The 23,982-nt window shown below is 56.3% G+C and overlaps 6 protein-coding genes across 6 annotated transcripts; 2 read left to right on the forward strand and 4 right to left on the reverse strand.

Moving 5' to 3' along the window:
- Positions 1–979: 979 nt before the first annotated feature.
- CH63R_06007 (Telomere length regulator protein) lies at positions 980–6,376 on the forward strand (the record flags this gene model as incomplete). Its single annotated transcript, XM_018300982.1, has 1 exon — positions 980–6,376. One exon carries the CDS (start codon positions 980–982, stop codon positions 6,374–6,376), a length of 5,397 nt encoding a protein of 1,798 aa, XP_018158832.1.
- An 858-nt stretch (positions 6,377–7,234) lies between these two features.
- Positions 7,235–8,289, reverse strand: CH63R_06008 (aldose 1-epimerase; the record flags this gene model as incomplete). Its single annotated transcript, XM_018300983.1, has 2 exons — positions 7,235–7,612; positions 7,711–8,289. 2 exons carry the CDS (start codon positions 8,287–8,289, stop codon positions 7,235–7,237), a joined length of 957 nt encoding a protein of 318 aa, XP_018158833.1.
- Positions 8,290–9,925: 1,636 nt separating this feature from the next.
- Positions 9,926–12,822, reverse strand: CH63R_06009 (Capsular associated protein; the record flags this gene model as incomplete). Its single annotated transcript, XM_018300984.1, has 3 exons — positions 9,926–12,487; positions 12,561–12,740; positions 12,784–12,822. 3 exons carry the CDS (start codon positions 12,820–12,822, stop codon positions 9,926–9,928), a joined length of 2,781 nt encoding a protein of 926 aa, XP_018158834.1.
- Positions 12,823–13,716: 894 nt separating this feature from the next.
- CH63R_06010 (Palmitoyltransferase) lies at positions 13,717–15,172 on the forward strand (the record flags this gene model as incomplete). Its single annotated transcript, XM_018300985.1, has 2 exons — positions 13,717–14,080; positions 14,175–15,172. 2 exons carry the CDS (start codon positions 13,717–13,719, stop codon positions 15,170–15,172), a joined length of 1,362 nt encoding a protein of 453 aa, XP_018158835.1.
- Positions 15,173–15,611: 439 nt separating this feature from the next.
- On the reverse strand, positions 15,612–19,521 carry CH63R_06011 (Myosin i myo5; the record flags this gene model as incomplete). The annotated part of the gene is made up of 3 exons (XM_018300986.1): positions 15,612–15,961; positions 16,028–19,379; positions 19,519–19,521. 3 exons carry the CDS (start codon positions 19,519–19,521, stop codon positions 15,612–15,614), a joined length of 3,705 nt encoding a protein of 1,234 aa, XP_018158836.1.
- Positions 19,522–20,608: 1,087 nt separating this feature from the next.
- On the reverse strand, positions 20,609–22,721 carry CH63R_06012 (F-box domain-containing protein; the record flags this gene model as incomplete). The annotated part of the gene is given in 3 exon segments (XM_018300987.1): positions 20,609–22,212; positions 22,222–22,434; positions 22,526–22,721. Coding segments are annotated over 3 exon segments (2,013 nt in total).
- Between the last annotated feature and the right edge of the window lie 1,261 nt (positions 22,722–23,982).

Below are 23,982 nucleotides of genomic sequence, written 5' to 3' on the forward strand. Positions count from 1 at the left end.
CTGTTGTCCAAATGAGATTGAAACCGATGGGGAGGCTCATGTTCCGAGAAGGAGGAATGAGCCCACACATTGATTGACCAGGCCACGAGACCTATCGCTCTCATTCACTCCACCGTCGGTCGTTACACAGGAAAGAGGGGCGCCGCGACGTGGCTGCCAGACAGTTGGGGCACGACAGGAGCGCACAGTCCTCTCTCGGCGCCGCAGTTGTCGGCTTCGGTGTGGCAAAGATGTCGTCAAGCCCAGACAGCAGGGGTCTAAAGCCACAGATGAGTCTCTCCCAGCTTGGCTTAAGTAAGCAACTTTGGCATTCTCTGTGAAAGGCCTAGTTACGTTACGTGCCTGGGAAGCTAGCTACCTGTTGCTGAGTGACGGCAATTTATTGGAGATGGACATTCCACTGCCCCACCCGGGGTCGTGCTCAGCGGCCCAACCCCCGAGCAACCACTGAACCAGGCAACGAGGTGACCGGGATACACGTGTGGCACGGACCATGACTTTAAGTGGTTTTCGCGCGCTCCTCGCGTTTTTACGTGCATCGCGGACGTGTTTTACTCCAAGTCGTCAAGCGCCAGCCAATTAACCAGCTTGGTCAACCCCGAACCTCGACGAGAAGGTCGTGCTGCGAAGTGTCCTGTGTACTTGCGAACCAAATCACGACCCTGATTACGATTCCAGGCCCGACAACCCCATTCTCACGTCCGTACGGATACACGGGCTCTCTCCTCCTTCTCCATACGGAATCTCTTACTCTCGTTGACGCCGGAAAGCCCCTCTTTCCACCAGCACCGCCCTTCTTTTTGCATAGGCTACGAGAATTGTACATTACGTCTGGATTTTCACATCGCCATTTTCTCCTTTTCTGCTGGTAGCAGTCCAACGCACGCATGCACTAGTCGAGATAGGAACAGATCCAGCCGGTGTCCGGTATCCCGTTCCTTCATTCGACCCCCATCCGACGGGTAGCCTCCCCGCAACCATGGGATCTGTCGAAGTCGTATCGAGCCGACTAGAGTCGTTGCCCCCTCGCCCACCAACACCACCCCGCGAGACAAGCCAGGCTGTCGATGCCACGACCGTCCCGAATCACCGCCTCGTTCTCCCTCCCTCCTCCGACCCTCGTTCTAGTCTCCACACACCACCGAGTGTCTATTCGCCAAACTCTGGAGCCGATTCCAAGAATCCGAGTGGGCGCAGACCAAGGAAACGTGTGGGCTTCTCTGCAAAAGCCCAGTATAACGAAGCACCCGATTATCCAGGCGTCAACGTTTCCGGCAAGCGATCGCCTCTCTCGGCGCCATCGTTGACACAGTCCAGACCTGTAAAGGGCATACTCAAGCAGACCTCATCGCCGAGCCCACTTAGCACAAGTGCCAATGTCGATGCCCTGACGACCTCGGCGAACATCTCCGAAATGTTGGAATCTACGGTGAAGCAGCTCGCCGGAGCTGACAGGGACTCGAAGCGAGATGCCTACACAACCTTGGTCATGGCGCTGAAGACGTCCAACAACCTCCCCGACCGAATCGCCCTACAGGCAAAGATGGGGCTGTTTGTCCAGTTCATCCAGCGAGACATGACCTCCAAGAACCCCGCCACGGGCGGACCAGACGCACCGCTCGTCAACAATGCTCTCTCCCTCCTCGCTACCTTTCTGTATTTCCATGCCATTGCCTCGACGATACCCAGCGATTTCGGCGTTTTCTTCATCGACCACTGCATCCGATCCTTCGAGGACTCGACCACACCGAAAGATGTTGTCCGACACCTGATGCACGCTGTCGCTACCCAGGACTTTTCTCCCAAAGTTATGACTTCTGATCGCGTTAAACGTCTAGTGGTGGCTCTACGCAACATCGAAGACAACTTCAAGGGAAAGAGCATAGTAATGTCTCGAATCCTCATCTACAAGCGTCTGGTTCAGCAGTCGAGGCAGCTGATGGTTCTTCACTCGGATTGGCTGAATGACCTCTTCACGGACATGTTGAGCAGGGTCAAAGAGCTGCGATCAGCTGCGATATCTCTTGGTTTCGAAGCCGCCTACACGTTCGGAAAGGAGAAGTCGCTTTCACGGAAGGTGATGGAACTCTTCGATACATCCATTGAAGAGATGAAGTTCGCGGAGTACTACCACCAGCAACTCCGTTCCATGGCTAAGGACAAGGATAATAGGCAGTTGACCGCTGCTGTTCCAAAGATCTGGAGTGTCATAATTCTTTTCCTGCGCTGCCCGCTCGACCGGTGGCAGTTTTTCAACCAATGGCTTCAACTGATCCAGATGGGCTTCAACAACAACGACCATCCCCAGACAAAGCAAGAGGCAAACTTCGCCTGGAACCGTTTCGTTTGGTCCATGCATACCGAAGGCCAGTCATTTGTTAAGCTGCTCCCGACGCTGTACCAGCCGTTAGGCAGCCAACTCAAGTCGAAATACACCAGCAAGCATATCCGAGAAGTCGTTTTCGGAAGTGTCTGCAACCTCCTTTACTACACCTTCAAGCCTGGCACGAGTACGACCCTTCTCGACGGCCACTGGGATGCCTGTGTCAAACCCATTACAGAACCTCCTAGAGCCCAATCAAGGAATCCCGATGCCGTCGACGAGCACATGCGGCAGGCCACCTTGATTCTGACCGGCCTCTTCGACTCAGCCACGCCGCGGATATGGAGAGAAGAGCGCATTAGAGAGACGCCTCTCGCCCGACCGCATGAGTTGCCCGCTATTGACCCAAAGTGGCTTCGGCGCAACTCTCCACGCGTTTTCCAGGTCATTGAGCCCATCATGGACAGACACTTCCTCGAGATTTCAGACAAGAATAGCCAAGTCCATCGCTTGTGGCAGACATTGGTCGGGGCTATGGTTGCGGCAGCATCAAAAGAAATCAAGGTTTCTGTAGACACGACCGCCTTCATCTCACAGATGTGTGGACTTTTGCTAAAGCATTGGGAGACTGGCCTGGGCGAGATAGAAGACCCGAGTCCTGAGACCGTGACTCGATTCTTGGCCAGTGCTCGGGAGCTTATAACTGTTACCGTGGAAGCCCTTGGTCTTCTGCCTTTCACCGGGAAGATGATCTCACTCGGACGGCTTCACACATTTACGCCTGTCTCGACTCCTTCTCACAAGCCCGTAAAGAATGCTGGCGATGCCCGGACACCGTTCCAACACCTTGCTGGCCTGGTGTCGAGGCTGCCTCCAGGCATTCCTGACAACGAAGAATTTGTCGACTTCTTTCGGTCGACTTTTGTGCCCTTCTTTGCGCCAAAGTCAGCACAATCCCGTTTCGAGTTGGCACAGGAGATGCTATCGGTAATGCCCATTTGGTCATCTCCTGTTGCCCATTCTCCCTACGCACCATGGGTCATCGCAGCAGAATGTCTGGCTAGTACCTTCCGTCCGTCCCAGAACAGTGCACAAACTACTAGCTCCACCAGTGAGCCTTCTCTTGGCCACGAGTATCGTACGGTTGTCCGACTTCTGGAGCGAGGGTGGAAGGAGGCACCGAACCTCCCTTGGCATTACTGGCACTCACTTTTCTCAGTCCTCTCCAACCGCGCCTGCGAAGAGACTGGGGAAGCTGGTCGAGCCCTTGGAGTCATCGAACCGCTTGCAAAAGTTATCCGAGAGTCGCTTCCTGCCGATCGTGCCTCGCCGATATTCGCAAACACTGTTTTGGTTGCAGCAGAACTGCTATCTGTTGCCAATCATCCGTTGGATAGACAGGCTGTGGAAGCGGCTCGACGCCGGCTCTGGGGCACTGCGGTGACGGGGCCCCGATCGTCATCGTACGATCCGTTTGATAACCTGTACAAACTGACCAACGAACTCCTGGAACGCTTCTACGAGGCCGGTGAGCGTGGCGGCCTCAACGAGTCGGCCACTCCCTTACTGAATGAATGCAGTGGGTTTCTGTCTCGCTGTAACCCCGAGCTCGCCCCCAAAACAGTGACAAACTTGGAGAGTGGCCTTGCCATATGGATCAGGGATTCGCAGGGCATTCTGAAAGCCCGCCAGAGCCCTGCAGCGTCTGAAGCGGTATGTTTCTCAGCCAAGGTCATGAGGCCGAATGTTAATTTTGAACAGGTCAAGCTCCTCTGGGACGTTGTAGGTGGAATTGTTCTGCCCGCCATTACGCCAGGAGAAATTCAACTCGAGGCTTTTGAGGAACTCCTATGTGCCGCCTTCGAAAGCAAGCACAGACACATTGTCAACTCCATCGCCGAGGCATGGAACCGTGTTTACGAAAACGCGGAGGGCGTCCATTACCCTGAACATCTTAAGAACGTTTTGCTTGCGATTCAACCCGTCGTCGAGGTTGTTCTGCCAGGCCTGGAACGTACCCCTCTGGCATCTACAGAACAGAATCGCTCTTTCGTTGAGTCCCAGGATGATATAGAGATGCTCACTGTATCTTCGACACGATCATCCCGCAGCAGACCTCAACTGCCTGGTCCGCTCAACCACTCGTCCCCCCTCAGCTCAGTCAAGTCGTCGAGGTCTGCGAGAGCGAAGCCGAACAGCACTCCCAAGAAAACTCGTAGCAGAGGCCGAAGAAGTACTAACATTGCTCGATTGAGACATGAAGATTCGCAGATACAATTTGCCCCCATTGAAAAGTCGCCCCTGAACCCTGCAGTCAATCCTGAGTCTCAAGTGCTCACTGAACGTCAGAAGGAAATTAGGGAGAGGCAAAAAGACACTGCAGCGCTGTATCCGAACTTGCGCTCTAGCCCCCAGGTGCCGTCACAAGAGAATGCGACTGTTGAGCCCAAATCTGCGGTTCCCGAGAATGGTCCCGAGACGCCAAAGGACATCACACCAAAGCATAGCGCAAGGTACGAGGACTTTGTCAGCTCGACCCCGACACCTCGACGAGGCCAATCGTTGGCCATGGCAGAAAACGACCAGGACATGACGGATCCGCCCTCTTCGCCGCCCGAGCCTCGGCCGTTTCCCTTGCTGCCTCAAATCAAATCCCGAACTAGCAGCCGGAGTGAGCTAGACGGCTGGCAATTCAGCTCATCGCCTGTTTCTGGCTCGCCGTCTCCAGAGGTGGCAGTGGTTACTGATGAGCCTGCCGAGCTCCACCTTACGAATGTCGATTCCTCACAGCGTCAATCCGGAGACGCCAGCCCCGATCTCTCGGCAGTGAACGACTCATTTCAAGTGGTGCCCTCAAGCGCCGTGGAGGAGCCGGAACTGCCCCCGCCAGCTTTCGAAACCAAGGAGATACCGCAACCCCCGCAATCTTCGCCGTTTGAACAGGCGACAGCCAAGTCTGTCCCAGAATCTCAACATGGAAACAGCCCCTCAACTCCAAAGAACGCTCGGGTTATCAACTTGGAGGTGTTGAGGTCCGGCAACGAGGTTTTCGTTGACGCACCTTCCAGCCCCCAGCCCACGGTTCTCACCAGGTCCGCGACTCGTGCCACGGCTACCAAAGACCGTTCTTTCGAAATGAGCGACGGAGACGAAAACAGCATGCTAAGGCTTGTCGTTGAGCTAGACCGTAGACGTTGCCAACTCCCGATCAGCGACTATCCTGCGATTTCGCCTCCCAAACCTTCCCAGACCCCCCGAAGTGGTCAAAAGCAGGAGAAGCCTGCTGTGCTTGATTGTATCACGGTTCGTGGCGAGGACGACGACGAAGAGATATATGAGGACGAGCCAGCGGAGCTCGCTCTGTCTCAGCCCAATGCGCGATCGCACAAGAGCAAATCCCGCTCACCCGGGAGACCTTCGACTCCCGTAACCAGGTCGACCGCATCTTCTCCAGACAAATCCGCCAAGAAGCGGAAGAGAGGCGGAGCGTCCAAGTATGACACCCGCCGCAAGAAGAGAAAGTCGACCGATGAGACCGACATCGATGCCAACATGGAGGCCAACAACGGGGCCGACGAGATGGGGCTTTCCCAACTTACCGTATCCCCCCTGCTTGGTGAAGGGACATTTCGCAGGAGCCAGCGCATTTCCAATAACACTAGCCCGTCGAAATACTCCATCGTTTCGGCGAGCGAAGACTTGGACGCCGAAGTCCACTCACAGCTGGTTAATGAGCAGCAAGAGGCACAGCACCGCGAGAGTCAGTCCTTTGAGGAGCTGGAGGCGGAAGCTTCGTCGACCAAGACAAATCTTGCGATGGAAGAATCCATGGATGTTGACATCGCCGAGATTACTGATGCCACCGGGCGGTCCGAGCCCCACGTCCCCATCGCAGACTCTGCCAAGGATGTTGACATGGTCGACTCGTTGAGCGGCGTCCTCGCCAGCCTTCGCTCCGCGGCTTTATCGCGAGAGGAGGTGTACAAGATGGAGGACATTCTTATGGACATCAAGAGGGAGCTCTTCGCGGCCGAGGCGCGTGGACGTGTCTGATTCGGATACGTCATCCGACGCCGACTGACCACGCACGGCGACCCAAAACAGCACTCATTATTTTTCTTATCCTTTATCTTCTCCCGGAACTCCTCATGAGGACATGTCAATACTCTTTGCCCTACGTACATGCTTTATGAAAACGGGTTTTATGGGACCTCGTTACATCATTGGCGCAGATCTTTGTTTATGAGGTGGACGACAGACTGACTGAGACGAGGAGAGAGGGAACCAATTATGGCATTTTTTGTTGTTGTACTAGAAGAAGCGAGAGAGAGAGGAAAGCCGGGGTTCAGGAAAATCACGTATGAACCGTGTTTGTATAGCATGGATGGAGAGGTGAAAGACACCAGAGTCCCACCCCTGTCATCATGTATTAGATTGTCGCGAGCAGATCTGGAGGTCCATCGCCGTCCAGGATAATGACCAAAGAAGGAAGAAGAATCATTATGACCCTTTTCCAATATGGCCCCCCTCCCCCCCCGTCCACCGTATGACCAACTCTTACTGTTTTGTTCATAAAGAGGTGTGTCGCGATTGCCATTTCATCATGATTTGTATTCAATAAGGGGGTAACTCCCGGGCCTGTTTTCCCTTGCGCGCGCGCCTGCTTGTTTACGTTGAAAACTTTGGGGGTCCCTCCACATGTTCCGACCGTCTAAACATCCCTTGTTCTAGCTGACCCGAGAGATTCGATCGGTGATGGTTTTCACCTCCCGGACTTTCTCAGACATGGTTTTCGGTTTTCGGCCTCCTCTCTCGACCATGGGCCACGCGTCTGGTTACATTGGCTACGACATCCACGTATAACTCTCATCAACGAGCAACACAGCACCCTGGTTGCAAACCACGGCCACCTCACTTTGCCGTGATGACCTGGGCACCCTCAAAAGCGTCACCAGGCTCGACCTTCTGCCAGCCCTTGACGGCACCAGGCTCGACGCAGAGCATGTTTTTGTAGCCGTCGTCCGGGGAGAAGTCGGCGATGGAGGCGGCCTTGTCGGCCCAGGGGTTCCAGACGACAACGTTGTCGAGATTGTCGCGGACGACCGAGTAGATGGGCCGGCCGTCCTCGAGGACGACGACAGGGGCCTTAGGGCCGGCGGTGGGCGTGTAGATTCGGTCCGTCTCGGCGGTGATGGCGACGTCGCCGGATTGCGTCTTGGCGGCGCCGGCGTCAACCTTGTCGGTGTAGGGAGCGGCGTCGAGGCCCTGGACTGTGACTTTTGTGATGTCCTGGGAGAGGCGGGTGGGTTAGCTTTCAGGGCAAAGAAGGATTAGGGGAAGGGGAGCGAGGGGGACAGAAGGAGAATGTGTAAGTGAAAGAGACGTACGTTCACGCGCAGGTAGGTGTGTAGCAGGACCTGGCAATCAAAGGCCTCGTCGCCCTCGTTGGTAATGACCAAAGCGGTGGACAAGGTGTCGCGGTCGAGCGAGACGCTGTAGATGGCGCCGAACTTGTACCCCCACTTGGCCTGCGTGTCTTGGTCGAGGTTGGCCGACGACAGGCCAAAGTCGAGCTTGACGGAAGACTCGGAGCCGGCGGGGCCTTCACTCGTGGACTTGCCGAGGAACTCCCAGCGGGAGCTGCGGGCGAAGCCGTGTTGAGCGAGGGAGGCTGTGGGCGGGTGGGCGTCGGAGGGGGGGCCGAAGACGGGGAAGACGAGGGGGATACCGCCGCGGACGGGGCGGGAGCCGTCGAGGGCGGAGGAGGAGGAGAGCCAGAGGCGGTCGGCGCCGTCGGCAGACTTCCAGGAGAGGACGGTGGCGCCGTGGAGGAGGACCTCAACGGACTCGCCGGTGGGCAGGGTCGCGGAGACGCGCGAGTTTGCGTGGGTTATAGAGACGGTGGCCTGGGGAGGAAGGCCGGGCGTGGTGGCCAGGGCGGTGGGTTTGTTGGGCCGGTCGACCATGTTTGCTGCTCTAGTGGTTGGTTTTTGTGATGACGGGAAGACTGTTTTGAGGAGGTTAGGGTCGGGCGATGTTTCGAGAAGGAGGGAGAGGGGGTTTGTGTTGGCGCGGGGTAGGCAACGCCGTGAGATGGAGACTGACGAGGTGGGACGGGTTTCTAAGTGGTAGAGTAGGCTCTATGACGAAAGCGTCCGAGATGGGGGGAAAAAAAAAAGAGATGAAGCTGTAGAGAGAAGGGAGAGGAAGAGAAGTGAGAGAGGATTGGGCGTTGGGGAAAGGTTAGGAGGTTCCGGTGTCAGAGAAGAAACAGAGCAATCAGGTAGCTGTCGGATACAATGGCAACTGGTGGATGCACGGGTAAAAGGCCCAGCACCAGGGAGTAGGTAGGAATGTGTGTAAGCAGGGATCGAGCAAGGTCTTTGGCGACGGAAAACGTACGCAAGGTTTCCTTACAGCGTCTTTGTTGGTGTCGAGAGATTGCGGGGCGGAGGGGGAGAGACGAGAAGGGGGAGCTGTGGTGACGGATGAGGGGGAGGGGCAGCCCTGGCTAGCGTAGCGATGGGAGGGGGGGAAGGGTGTTTGTCAGGCCGTATGCCAAGCAACCATCCAGGAGCTCTAGCAATAAAAAGCAGCGACCATCACCGGCAAGCGGGGGGATCCTCCTCATCAGCTGCGGCGCCGGTGAAGCGAGCGGCGTTGGAAGCTCCTCGCCGTTTGCCAACTCTAGAAAGGCAAGGGAGGTGTCGCCCGTTGGTTGTTCCCGTCCCCTTTGCTACCTTCTATTTCTTACACAGAGCCTTTCCTTCGACCTTTCCTTTGTTATTTGTTTAGTTGGCTATCCATAATCCACTCACTTTTTTTCCTCTTCCTTTTTTGGAGCAGACTACGGATACCCACCGCAATGCAAGGATGGGTATTAGCCAACTGACGGCCGCCCCTCCATCTCACCCAAACCGCGCCCGTCACTCTGAAACGAACTTCATCCTTCGACCAGCTCCCCAAACGAAAACGACCCCTGTCCCGCCTCTCAGTAAGCGGGCCATCGATCTCCTCTATGAGTATGTAAGCCAGAGACAACCAGGTAGCACCTACGAAGATCGCCCACCAACGTGTGAAGAACGCAAATCATCTTCAGGGGTCGTTGAAGGGTTTGATGTGCGTTGCTAATGGCGGACTTGTTTCCTGAAAAGGTCCATCCCTAAGAAGATGATGCAGGGGCTCGAGCCGGTTTCTCGGCCGAAACGCGCCAGGAGGAAACCTGCGTGAAGCAAGCCCATGATACCCAGGCGGATCGACGACCGGAACCTCGATTCTTTGCTTATGGGGATTTGATGTTGGTCGCCCAAGGGGTTCCCCGACCGAGGCCTGGTGAATTGTGCTGCCTTCAAAGATTCGTGCACATACCGCTAAACAGCCTGGAGTTCCACCTCGCTCGTTGAGTAATGATCCGTCATCGTAACGGAAGGAGAAAAGTCAGTGCCTGGTAGTCCACCCGGAAGAAGAAGAGGAGGAAGAGCGAAGCATACAAGAAAAGCAACCAGAAGAAGGAAAGAAAAGGGAAAAGACAGAATCGTAATGGTCGACTTTTGGATCTATAGACAACCCCACAGGGCGAAAACAAAACACACCCTCCCCCTCTCACGCTTTCTCCAGCTTGAACCCGATGCTGTCCCGGTCGTCCCTCACGACGCGGCCCCATTCCAGCAGGAGCCGAAACAGGTATATCTCCATGTCCTCCCTCCGAAGCGCTTCGCCCGCCCAACGTGCCCCCTGCGTCGCGATCCACTCGGCGTCCTCCCACCGCGCCTCAAACTCCACCTCGCGCCCGTTGATCGCTCCGCGGCCCTTGAGCCCGACAAAGTACGCCACCGTGCTGTGCAGCGCCTGGAATCGCGTGTCGATGGGTACAAAGTGCAGCCATGGTATGAGCCGCTCCGAGTACCACTCGCCAAACACTGATGAAAGGAGCGGTACGCTGCCCGCCGACCGGATCGTCCGCAGCATCCCCGCCGGAGGTGCCGTGTCCTCGTCCAACAGCAGCACGTACCGGTTATCGAGCGGATCCCCCCCCGCCGCTTTCCGTCCAAGCTCCGCCTCGGCCGCTTCGCACCCGGGGCCGCCCGAGCACGCGTACTCCGAGATGCCCACGTCCAACGGAAGCACCGCGTTGGCCTCCCGCGCGCTGACCGTCTCGTAGCTGTACCAGTTGCCCTGCGACGGCGCGCCTAGCATCATCGTGACCTCCTCCGCAGCCGTCGCGTTGTTGACGAGGTGGACCAGCCTGTGCTTGTGGTTCCCGCGCAGCGCCTCGTCGCTGATAGGCTTGTCGCCAATCTTACCGCGCCAGTACACACCATCTTTGCGCTGCCGGAAGTCTTTTGTCACTTCGGGGCCCTCGTCGGCCAGCGGCACCAGGGGTATGAGTATGTCGTTGAAGCCGTCGGCCTTGTGCCTGCTGAATATGGGCAGTAGCTCCTGCAAGGGCGTGATGGGCGGCGCCGACGTGTGGAAGCTATGGAGCCGCGTGAGGTCTTGTTGGTCACAAAGGCTTTTGGATTGCGGGTAGCGCTTCAGGAACTGCTCGTCCGAGTGCAGTCTGGCGCAAGATGTGCAGAAATCGCGGACGTTCCAGTGGAGTCCCGATCTCCCCGGGCTGTCTGCCGGGCACACCGAGGCTTCCATCTCCCGCCACGCCTTGGTGGACGCGAACATGTCTCGTTTCGTGTGCGACACGACGATGGGCGAATCAGCCACGACTTTTGGCTTGTCTTGGACGTGTTGCGAATCTGAGCTTTGGGCTTCAACGGCCTTCTCGGGTTGGGGGGCATCGCCGATGCCACCTGCCGCTGGGTCCTCGGCCGAACGCGACGACAGGTGCTTGAACTTCTTCTTCATCCCTGCAATGTCGATCCTGCGGAGATCATACCACGGAGTCAATACCCTCGGCTGGTTGCTCAAGTTGATGGGCACCTTCATGTCCGACAGGTGCTCTACGAACCCCTGAATCATAGTGACCAGCTCGTTGAGCACCCTCCTGTTTTCGTCGTCGCCGTCGTAGTTGTGCGCCACTTGCTTGTTCGCAATTGTGACAACCGCAATATGCGGTTCTTTTGCAACCCTCTCATCATAGGCCTGCCGAATCGCCTCCGGCTTAACGCCCCAGAAAGGAAATATGTCACTCTCCATCTGCTCAAAGTGGTCGATGATAGCCGTCTTGCGCGCCTTGGCAAACTCGAACCACTTGTCGAAATTGGGGGGCGGATCTCTGCCGTAGTGCCGTTCATGGTACACACCGACGGCGGTGCGGATGTTGTCGCTGGTCATGGCATGCCGGAGCCAACGGTCCGATTCCACCCTAGTGTCATAGATGATTTTGTTCAGAGGGTGCTGTTTCTCCGTGGTCGACTTGACGAGACCGGTAATGGTCATCCCGATGAACGTCGCCAGCAAAATGATCAGTAGCAACACTCTGGGGATAAAGAGGATCGAGCGGACGTTGGTGCTGTAAAGAAACATGCTGTAGCCTGCGGTCAAAAGGTAAAGCGGCCCGATGGCCACAATTTTGGACTGCATTTGCCAGGTTCCAATGTGACTGATGTTCTGGAAACTCGCCGCCATGCCACATATGAAGGTGACAAGGCTCGCAGGCGTAACAGGGCTCGTTTCACAAACGAGTATGCCCAGGGAAATGACGAGGACGGAAAAGGCGAAGCCGTCGATGAAGACGTCGAAGATGTACAATGAGTCAATCCCGCCGATGGATGCCGGATAGCCCTCGCTGGTGGACACGAGTGGGGATATCAGGATCTGAAAGACCTTGATGAAGACCCCCGAGAGAAGCAAGATGGAAGCCAGTGTCCGGAGGCGCACCTTTGTCGTTTTCGCCCAGGATAGAATGCGCCAGAATAGCGTTATGATGGCGGCGTCCAGGAATAGGCCGACAAGCTGGAAGGCCAGAGTCGACAGCCGACTGTCCGAGAGGGACGAGCAGAAGAAGGTCGATCTGGGTTCCTGTGTGACGGCGACAAAGGTGCCGTAGCAGACAAGGAAAGTGCTCCCCAGCGCGAGAGATCCAGAGCCGTTGGCCCATACCGCCAGATCGTCAAGAGGCGTTGCCCAAGGGTCTTCCTCTGGGGGTGGAGCGCGGGCCTTTTGATAGTAAAGAACATGGTACAGGACCAGGTATAGAGACAGAAACGACTGTCATTGTCAGTCAGTCTGATCTCCGTCTAGGGAAGAGTTCGGGAAGTAAGGGGGAGGGCATGCAACTCACCTGGATTCCTGGTGTGGAACACTGGAGCTGGGAATTCACGCGATAAAAGACTTCGAGGCGCAGGAAGATGCAGAAGATCAAAAGGGGCGCAAAGTAGCGCCGCGGCCTGGCTGGAACTGTCTGCTCGATGGCTCTTTGGGAGTCGGATCCGGGCTCATCTGGAACAACGCAGTTAGTCAACTCTCGCGTTGGGTGGTGTTTAGGGGCAGCCACGGAAACTCACCGAATCGGCCATCGGCGCCAGGTAGCCATGCGGCAACATAACTCGCGAGCCATGTTAAGCCACCTGATATCAACAGAATCAAGACGGACGACAGACGAGGGTAAACTAAAAACCAGATGCGTCAGCGACCAGCCTCTCATGTGGCAGTCATCCCATGGGTTGCATACCAATCAGGGAATGGCCCTCAAAATTGGATGATATCCATAAAAAAGAACCGACAGCACTTGGACCGTGTTAGTCGTTTGTCATTGAACAGACATTGTTGTACGAGACGGGTGAAAAAGAGGATTGGAAGCCACATACCAAACTGTCGTCAGGTGTAAATGCGCATCGCGTGCCATTGAGAGAGAGTTGGAGAGAGAGAAAGAGAGAAAGACGAACAACTACCAGCCCGGGTAGGTCTTGACGATTACAATGCAACCCAAGACGGAATCATGAGGTCAATCTATAAGGAAGGAACATCAATCGCTCTTGGTTCAGTAAGCCATGGGGATCTTCGTTTTGCTTCTTTCTCGCTTTCTCTTCCAGTTGATGAAAACATGATGAACTCGGGACATTGATTGGCACTCGCAATCGTCCACGGGCAGGTTCCCAACCAGCGCCGATTCTTACATAATCGCAATTAATCTAGCCCCCTAGAAAGACGCGTTCTACCCCCCCCCCCCCCCCCCCCCGTAATTCCCTCCCTGCCCTGAACACTGCGCCCCTCCCCCCCTGAACCGCGTCAAGCTCCGCTCCTTGTCCGTCCCACCCAGTCCATCCGACGCTCCGTCCCCCGAGCTGCCGTCTGTTCCGGCACCGAACGGTTCATCGTTCACTGACATCACCGGCCCCCTTACTTCCCGACTGGCCCTCAAATCCTCACCGTCCAGCACCACACACTACTCGCCCCTCTTCTCCACCCCGACCTTGACCTCCCATGGCGCAACAACAATGACCGGCCTCAACGACTCCCCCTCCCCCTTCCTCAAACGCCTCGCCGTGCCCGGCGTCTGCCTGCTGATCGCCTTCCTCGCCTACACCTCTCAGCTCCTCTTCCACCTCGCCGGCGACTCCCTCGCCCCCGGCCGCCTCTCCCGCTCCGAGACCTACGTCTTCAACGCCTTGCTTCTCTGCCTCTGGTACACCTACTACAAGTCCTGCACCGTCGACCCGGGCCGCTATGTCTTCCGCGACTCTATAATCGAGGTCCCAGAGCCCGACGAGTACGGCCTCGTGCGCCGCTGGTGCAAGAAGTGCGCCGCCCCGAAGCCCCCACGCGCCCACCACTGCCGGCACTGCGCACGCTGTATACCACGTAAGATACCCTTTGCTCTGGACAGTAACCGACTGCCTACTTTGACCACTCCCCCGGCCTGTGGCCGTCTTTACTGACAAACTGCCCCCTTCAGGTATGGACCACCACTGCCCTTGGACCGCGAACTGCGTCTCCCTCACCACCTTTCCACACTTCCTCCGCTTCCTCCTCTACACGAATCTCTCCCTCTGGTACCTCGCCCGCCTGCTCTTCGTCCGCTTCGCCGCCATCTGGGAAAACCGCCTGCTCCCGTCCTACCTCGGCCCCTCCCTCCCTGTCCTCGTACACCTGACGGTCCTTTCCCTCGTATGCTTTTTCACCTGTTTTGCCCTCGGTATCCTCCTCTTCTCTACCCTCCGCAGTTGGGTCCTCAACGAGACTATGATCGAGGGCTGGGAGCTCGACCGCCACGCCGCCGTCTGTGACCGCCGCGACCGCCTGGACGGGTCCGCGGGGGAGTTCTGGACCATCGCGGGCCCCGACGGGAAGAAGATGCGCTTCGGCAAGATCGAGTTCCCGTATGACGTCGGCATCTACGCGAACCTCTCGCAGGCTATGGGCACCTCGAACCCGCTGCTATGGCTGTTTCCCTTGGCAGGCAACCCGGACACAAACAAGGATGGGAAGGGCGTGGGCTGGGAGTGGCCGGAGAACGGGTTGAACCACAAGGAGGGCATGTGGCCGCCGCCGGACCCGGGCAAAGCGCGTCACTCTCGGCTGGGCGGCTGGCCTGCGGCACGAGACTCCGAGAGCATACGGGTGCCGCGGTATGGGAGTAAAGAAGAGGAGCTCGGGGCGTTCAAGACGCGGCAGGAGGCGGACTTGCGGCGGTGGCAGGGTCAGCGGTCACGGCTGATGGCCGAGTTGGAGGAGGTGGACGAGTACGACCTCATGGACAACGAATCCGACGACGACAGCGGGTATGAGCAGGGCGCAGACGGAGAACCCGGGTGGACAAACACCGACGGTGAGCGTTTACAAGACTTTGGAGTTGACGAGGACGAGGACATGACTGACGAGGCTGACGATGACGTGCCACTTGCCGAGTTGCTGCGCCGGAGAAAAATCTTGCAAAGGGATGGAGAGGAGTAGCACAAGATAGACGCACCCAAGGAACGTGTAACAGAAATCTCTTTTGGGGTCATTTCCCACCAGGTTTCTATACTAATCGTCGCCTTAAAACCAACACCAAAGGGGCATCCAAAGAGGGATTCGCGCATGCCATGAATCCCCTTGACTCCCGAATCTACCAAGCCAAAAGAAAAGGAAAAAAAAGGGAGGGGAGAGGTCCACACAAGCGAGGACCAAATCCTTCCTACCATCCGGGGTTGCCCTGAGCATGTATGCAGAAAGAACTCGAACCAACTTGTCAATCGTGAACTGCATGCCTCTCCAGACACAGTCCACAATCCACAATCCCCTCCTCCACCGTCGGCTCAAAGAGCAATCGTGTCGTGCAATCATGAAGCATCATTCCAGGGTCCAGATCTATCGACCCAACCTCATCCCTGACCTTCCGAGCGCGTTTTGACTACCAGTCGTCGTCGTCGTCCTTCTTCTGCATCGCGTTCTTGCGAGCAAGCAGAGCGTCCGCCAAGCTGTTGCCGAGAGTCGGGGTGTTGCTGCGGCTGTTGTCAGAGCCACTAGCTCCATTGAGGCTTAAGCCAGAGTCACGCGGCTGTGCGACAGCGGGCTTGCGGCCGGCAGCAGGTCGCTTCACGGGCGGCTGAGGAGGAGTAGGCTTGCCGCGGGCAGCCGCTCCGTTGGCCGAAGGAGGAGGTGGGGGCGGGCGGGGAGCCACGACGGGAGCAGGAGCCTGCTCCTCGACGTAGGCGGCGGGAACCCAAGCTTGACTACCGCCATTCTTCGCAAGCCACCAGCCTGTATCACGTAAAAATAATTAGCTATCGTCCATCCAGCTATCATTTGTAGAGGAGGAGAGCTTACCGTTGTTCTCCTTTTGGACGATCTCAATCATATCGCCGGCTCGGACCGTCAACTCGTTCTCCTTCTGACCAGCAAAGTCGTAAAGGACCTTCGCCATGATCTTATTCTTCGCCGGAGGCGCGGCAGGAGGCGGGGGAGGAGGCATCCTGGTAGCTGCGGAATTTGCTGCTTGGGGTTTCGTGTGTGTAGGGATTGATGTCGCGACTGCGGCAGGTTGTTGTTGTTGTTGTTGTTGTTGACGCCCAAAAGGTCCAGTCTTGGCTGAGCTAGCTGCAGCAGGAAGTTGAGGAGTAGCAGCAGGTCCGGTCCTGGCAGTGGAGGCGGCAGGTCGAGGCTGAGGTGTCCGGTTGGTGTTTGTCATCCGAGATGGTCTGCCATTGGGACCGCCAGGCTTGATCAGCTTGCCTCGGGTGATGGGCCGAGCAGCAACCGGCTTGCCCTTTGGCGTGGGCTTAGAAACAGAAGAGGGAGGCTCTCCTGGTTGGGTGTGCACAGCTCCGCTCTTGTAGTAGTCAACAGCCTGCTGTGAGTCTTTGAGGACCTTTACTGCCTGCATCTTGCCAGGTTTCTTTGCATACTCGATCACCTCTCCAATCTTAAGGTTAAAGCCACCAGGCATGACTCGCTGCATCTGGGTGAACATCTCAGTCTTCAAGACGCAGTTCAACAAGGGGTCGGCCTCCTGGGGCGATCCCACACCAAGGGAAAACCAATCATCGCGGGCCGTTGAGGCTGCAATGAACTTGATGGCACCCAAAGGCATCGAGCGCTCCACTGAGATCTGAGGCTGGCCGTTGACCAACATTTGGGCAACGATGTAGAACTTGCTGCTGGTGACAACCAGGATGCGGGGACTAGGCTTGCTGGATCGGCCGAACTTGGCCTCCAAGATCTCTCCTCGGCAGGAGAAGACGACCTTCTCGTTGTTGGAAATATCTATCGCGTTTCTGATCTGGGAGCCGGGCCCCATTGAGGCGTTGATGCCGAGGTAGTCGCCCAAGAATCTGCGAGAGCCAAGCAGACTGTATCTCCTTCTTTCCTTGCGGTTCTGCAGAACTCTGTGGCCTTGATCGCGAAGCTGCAGATACTCGGCACCGGTTCTCTTCTTACGCCAGAAACGCTGAATTCGAGTAGCAGACTCAGCTCTGTAGGCCAGGTAAGCTCGCCACATGCGCTGGATACGCGTGGCCATGTTGTGCCAGTATCGATCTCTCATGTGCTCAAGAGCAAAGAGCGTTTCAGGAGACTTAATAAAGGCCTTTGTTGTACCCATCTGCCACTCCTCTTTAGGGATACTGGTGTCTTTGAGAATCTGCTTGACGGCATCCTGGTACGAGCCCTGCCAAGTATACTCACCAGCATACGATGTTGCAGGCGACAGCAAGAAGAAACGATCCACAAACTTCTCGAATGTCTGACGATAGGCAAACCCGGCACGGCGAATGCGAACGTTCTCCTGGAGACCAAGATATTTGACTTGGTGAAGTACGTTGGGGACGTTGTATTCAGAAGGCGACTTGTTCTCGTTGGGTTTGATGGTCCGGATGTAAGAGGGCTGGCACTTCATCAGAGTCTCTACCAACGCATTCGCAGAGGCTCTGATACGGTCACCAGCAGAAGGAGGCTGCTTGCGGTTATCCTGGTCGACCTGGTGAGGGAACAGCGCGTGGACGAACTGATTGCTGCTACCGGAGAAGAGGTTCAGCAAGCCCTTCAGAAGCAAGTCCTTGTTCTTGTCCGTAATTCCGTCCACCGTATAAGACACTTCACCGGCGTAATGCTTGATGATGAAGCTGCCCTGGCGGGGTGTCAGGTGGGGGTTGGACATGCCGTTGATGCTTTGCATGAACGTCCGATCAGAAGCGGCAGGGTCTGCGTGGGCTGTCTTGGTGGCATCCTTCATGGCTGACAAAACACCGGGAGGCCTGACTGACTCGATGAGGTCGCACACAATCTTGTTGTCGAAGTACTTAATAGGTGTCCACTGAATCTGTTCGCGTGCGTACTCGTCCTGCTCCGCTTTCAGCGTAAGCTGAATGAAGATCTGCTGCAGCTTCTCGTTGACGTAGTTGATGCAAAGCTGCTCGAAGCTGTTCTTTTCGAAGATCTCGAATCCGTAGATATCGAGAATCCCGATATTATTGCTAGTCGCCTGCTTTGCCTTGAGCGACTTGTTGACACGCTCAACGATCCAGTCGAACAAGTTGCTGTAGATGGCCTTGGCCAGGGCGTCTCGCGTCGCAGCTGCTTGAGCCGGGTTCGTGGGGGACTCGATTACCTCGCCATTCCGCGGAGTGAGGATACGGATAGTGATAGCCTTGATGAGCTGCTCAGGCGTCACCTCTAGTAAGTAGGCGAGGAAGTCAACAACCGACTGATCGCTAACAGCGGCGTATCCATCATCGCCCTCGTGGAACTGAATGTTGCCGGCCCACAGTATGGCAGCGAGCATGCGAAAGATCTCGTCTTGTTCCCCCTGGCTGAGACCAATAATCTTCATAGCTTCGAGCGTGTCGTTGTATTCCGCCAAATCGTCGATTCCGTCGACCTCGAGGCACTTCGACCTGCTAGTGTAGACGTACGTCTCGGGTGTCTGGATTCCGAACTGCTGTCGGTAGGTCTGGGAGGCGCCCTTGGTGAACTGGTAGAAGATGTGGAAGTTTCGCTCGTTGATGATCTGGCCGACGACACGGGACTTCTCGAGGAGGTAGTTGGTGATGTCGGCTCCGACTGGTTCACCTTGCGCATTGAAGTGAATCTGAAGATACTTGCCGAAACGGGACGAGTTGTTGTTTCTCAGCGTCTTTGCGTTGCCAAATGACTCGAGCAAAGGATTGGTAGCCAGCACCATGTCCTTGATCTGCTTGATGTCGCCCGACTCTCCTCCTGAAACGTTGGCGATGTACTGCATGATGCGCTTGGCTGCCTCCGTCTTACCAGCGCCCGACTCGCCGGAAATGATGACACACTGGTTATCTTGGTACGCCTTCATGTTGTAGTACGCAGATTCGGCAATAGCGAACACGTGGGGGGGCATTTCGAGACGGTTTTTACCCTTGTAGCTGTCGAGGACCTGGTCGGTGTAGATGCCCAGATCCCGGAAAGGGTTGACTGACACCAACACATGACCGATGTAGGTGTAGATCTCCTGGCCCTCGAACCGCTTCTTCAGATTGTCGTTGATGGCCTCGTTGGACACCTTACTGAGCAACGTAAGGTCCGAAACGCCAATCTCCTTCTTCTTGGTGACCTCGTAAGTGGCCTTCTTGGGCTTGCCGCCTCCGCCCGCTGCCCCGGAGGGACCGGCAGGGCCCGTCTTCGCGGATTTGTCCTTGGGACGTCGTGAGATACCCTATTGAAAAGCATACGCGCATCGGTCAGTCTTGTCCTCTAGTGGTAGCGGCCGGCGTGGCCAAGTGATTCTTTATTTTTTTGGAGTCGTGCAGTCGGGTTGGAATCGTGTACGCGCGCGGGGCATCGGAGCGTCTCACCATGCTGGGCAGTTCTCAGTGGAGGGAATGCCGGTATCTCTCGTAGGTTTGCGCAAGCAAGCTCGGTGGTCTGGTTTGCGCGCTGGTGATGAAAGGGCGAGGATTGTGGTGTTTTCTCGGCTTGCTGCTGAGTGAGAGGACTGGAAAGAGCGCGCACCGAAGGTGACGTTGCGGTGCGGACGGAGGGATTACGCAGGTGCAGTGTGGCTGGTTCTTGCCCGAGATCCAATTCCAAGCGTTGGCCGACTGTCCTCTCGCCGGTGCCTGACGACAACTCCCGGTTTGTCCTAGCCACTCCTTAGGAGGGGCTTGAGGGGCTCAGTTGGCCAATCGTAAGCAGCATCAGCATCCTGCACAGCCTCAAGCCGGAGAATCGGTGGCGCCAGGTTCCGCGTAATGCTCAGGTGCTCTAGCGCCCTTTAAGCGAATCTCCACTCTTCCTCTCTCCCTTGCCCATCCCGCAGAAGAGCGGGAGATTCTTGGAACCTTCTGCCAAAAAAAGACTGCCTCCTAGCCCTGTCGTCCCTGTTCTGAATAACGGCTGTGAGGTCATAGCTTTTCCCGTCCCTTAAGTCATTGGTCGGGACGGGTTGTCGTGCGTGCCATGCCACGCCATGCCACGCCATGCTAAAGATAAAAAAACCCTCCTCTCTGCCTGGGTAACCTACAGTCTCATGTGCGCATAAGCTCAATTTTAAGGTCTGCAGAGGGTTCGTCCCAGACAGTGCTTGTCCTGTGTTGCAATGTTTCAAGCTTACGCAGCAGAGTTTCTAGCCGCCGCACTTCATCGATTAAGACCTCGCTTTTGAATAACTATTCTACCTCATCTGTTCCCGATGTCGGTCTCTCTCCCTTCCTCCCGAGAATGGCGAATATAGGCGTTTTAGTGTTTGGGTGTTGCTCAGAACGCCCTTTGTTCATTGTCACGGCTGCGCACTTCTGGTTCTAGGCAACTGGAAAACCTGTCTGAAGATGGTCTATCCTACTCTGTGTCATTCAATCGTAAAGCCAAATATGGCTCATCGCTACCTGTGTCTCGTGATGGCTCTTGCTCGCTCACTCCACCGGGCTACATCGCTAAGTCCTGACATTATCCCATCAGCCCTAGGCCCAGGCCCCTCACAAAACGGACATCGCCCGCTTGCCGCTCAAGGGCCGCTCTCATTCTCTCCCCGTACTCTTGTTCTGCCTGTTCTACCTTCGCTTCTTCCTCCGACCTCGGGGTCGACTCCTCGAACTCATCTGCGGTGAAGCCGGGCTTGGAAGAGAACCCGACAAGACCCAGTTTCTCGCCCGTCCAAAACAGGACATCGTCATCGTTGACATTATCCAGCCCGTTGCGTGTTTGTGTCGACAAGATCTTCCGCGCAAGATCGTCCGAACCGGGCATTGACGCAAAGAGGGACGGACGTTCCGAAACCTCGCTGTGGCCAATCTTGTGTCGCCTCACCTCGGTGAAGCCGTCGCGCTCGAACCACTTCAAAAGCCCAGAGCCGTCCGAGAACACAATGCGAGTACCTTGAGTCGCGACGGAGAGAATCTTGGATTGCGAAGACGTCTGCCGATTCTTCATCGTCGAGCTCTGCATCAAATCTGCCGACGAGTCCCCTAGCCGCGGGCACAATCCGTACAATTCTAGTGAGCCTTTGGTATTGTACTCACCGCCAGCAATCAGGGTACGGCCGCCTTCTCTCATCTTGGATGCTGCGACCTGCTCTGCGGACAAGTCGCTCCTTCGGCGCATTTCGCTATCTACCGTGGAGAACGGATACGGAAGAGACGCGAGGCTGGCCAGCCGGGCGCCTGAGTGGATGGAACCCATGATGGAAGGAAATGTACGTCTGTCATAGTGGAGGATGTTGGAAAACCGCCCTGCCACATAAATGTCGTCCGAGAAAGAGTACTCGTCGCATGGTCTGGGCAGGTGCAGAATGCTCAGCGGGGTTGGTTGTGAAAGCGGTGCGTACGGCGGCAGCGGATCGTCAAAGACGATTCTTGACCTTCGTGCAGAAATCCCACTCGTCATATCCGCAGCTAACACGTCGATCTGATCGGTGGTTTCACTAGGCGACCTTACCCGCGCTCTGTAGTCGTATAAATGGATCCCCAACGAGGTTCCCACGGTCAGTGGCAGGCCTGGGGCGGCCGAAGACAGCGCCGTGATGGACCACTCGAACATTTGTTCGCCGACAACCTGTAGACGATTGAGATCCACTTCGAGAAGATGACCCTGAACTGCGACAAAGGCCTTGTCGGCGAAGCTGTCGACGCTAATGCACTCTGAGACTCCGGCATCAATCTTTCGTGATCTCCCCATGGTTTGAGGTCCATCGAGGTAGAGGATGCCTGCCTGGCTCGTGGCAATCGTCGCGCCTTTCCGGCCCCTAGTACCTTTCACGTCCCAGAGGCATACGGACCCGTCGTCCAATGGCGATACTACCAGCAACTCGTTGCTTTCTCGATTCGGGCTGTAGAGTGCCATTCCCCGGACATCCAGCGTGTCCTCCTCGTTCCCATCTCGGATCTTGGGCTGCTGCAACCAGCTCGTTGTGACGGGCGCATAGCGTTGGATGTACTCATTGTACCAGAAGACCGGCTCCGTCGGAAACGAGGGGTCCCAGTTCGCCATGTCCTTATACCGCTGCAACTCGCGCTGCTCTCTCGTCTCCCCATTGTAGAGGTGAGGTGAGGGTTCTGTATCACCATGCTCGTGGCTCAGCTGTGCGGCAGCGCTGAGGAGAGGGTCGTCAATGACGTCGTCGTCAACAATGCGGGCCTGGCGCCGCCGCCGGCGGATCGCTTCTAGGAAAGGTGATTCGTCGAAGGTCCTCGATCTCCAGTGGTTGTTGTCGAGTGAAATCTCTTGGAGCCTTCGGCACACGAGTTGCAGGCCGGGAAAATCATAAGGGTGCAGAACTGGGGGGGGGGGGGCGCACCGGGCTGTCAGCTGGAAATCTGGAAATCTGGAAATCTGGGGCGCGCTGTCGGCAAAAGAAAACCTACTCACAGGAAAGAATGCGGAGGAGAATCTCGTCCGGCAGGTCGTCCAGCTTCTTGGGAGGGGCCGGCGACACCATGGTGGGCGTGATTTGGAGCGTACTCTCGCGTCCACGCACTCGGGGAATACACTTTTTTGGCTGGGTTTCGGGGACGGGAGGTAAAGTAGGTAAAGGGCGTAGAGGGGAGACCCAGACGAGATGCATGGAGAAGAGGGTCGAAGGATGATCCTATCGTTATCGTTATCGAGGAGTGCCAATGCCCTAGCCCATCAAGGGTTAGTGCAGATCCGGGGGTGGACCGGATAGAGACGCCTGGACTCAGTGGCTGGCCTGGCCTGGCCCTGGTCCAAGCTCCAGCTGTTTGAGCTTTTTCCGCTTCTCGCTTCTCGGCCCTCGCCTCAGCTGCATGTTGCTGCCGACTCCGTGTTGTGCTTCAGGTCAGGCACCCACAGATATTCGTCTTCAATTCCTGAGAAGCCACCATCGCTGTGGGCACATCACACGTACACTTACACCGTTGGGCTACACCGGTGAGCATACAACGTCTGAAACGCTGTACAGCCACGTCCCCCGTTCACCAGCGGCCGGGCAGAGCCAACCGCAAGACGGTCCCGCCTGACACCCGAGAGCCGGTGCAACCACGCTAGTCTAGGCATTTTGCCGATGTTGCTAGCCTGGCCGATCCTCGAATTCGGGCAGAAAAGTAGATGCCCCTTAGCGCTTCAACCACAGCATTCGATCAATTACATGCTAGGTGTTTGAGCTGTATGCATGTGACACAGCCTTGGAAACTGTGAGGTTCTCCAAGAGAACATCCCCTATTCCAAGGATTTATGGTCCTGAGGGGCCCCTTTCGGGTGTTAGAACCAGCCTTTCAGCAGGGGGGACCTCTTTTACGTGAGGGAGAAGGCCAGAGATGGATATAGCTCTAAATCCATTCCCGTTCTTTAATTCACTTCTTCACTCCATATCATGCACCTGGAAATATGTGGCCCCCTTGGCTCGACATCTTACCAGAGAGGCAGCAGGTAAACCATCCCTCATAGGAGTCTGGCAGCTAAACCGACGTGTACAAACAACTTGGAAGAACGTCAACTGCAGACAGTGGGCTCGCTATGCGTACTCAACATACATAGAACATATATCGGAACGGCTTCTGCCTTCGCAACCGACTCAGCCCGAGCGGCCGGTGCCAGAGCTAACTCGGATTCAGGTCTCGGCCATTTCCTTCCATCTAACGAAAGCCCGGCTTAAATCCTTTTTACTGAATGTTCTCTTGAAAATGTCTCTTACCGTCAGAATGCGTTCAGTCTTTGATAACTGATCGACATTGGCCCGTCGACGTACAGCCTGCTTCCTGTTCACTCGGTTAATATTTCCCCAGCGAGACTTTAAGAGCATTCGGTAGTACAACTACCTAGTAACATCCGCGACGTTGATTTCGCCCTTTTCCGTCTGCAATTCT

Source organism: Colletotrichum higginsianum, chromosome 4 (assembly GCF_001672515.1).
Source record: "Colletotrichum higginsianum IMI 349063 chromosome 4, whole genome shotgun sequence".
NCBI lineage: Eukaryota > Fungi > Ascomycota > Sordariomycetes > Glomerellales > Glomerellaceae > Colletotrichum > Colletotrichum higginsianum.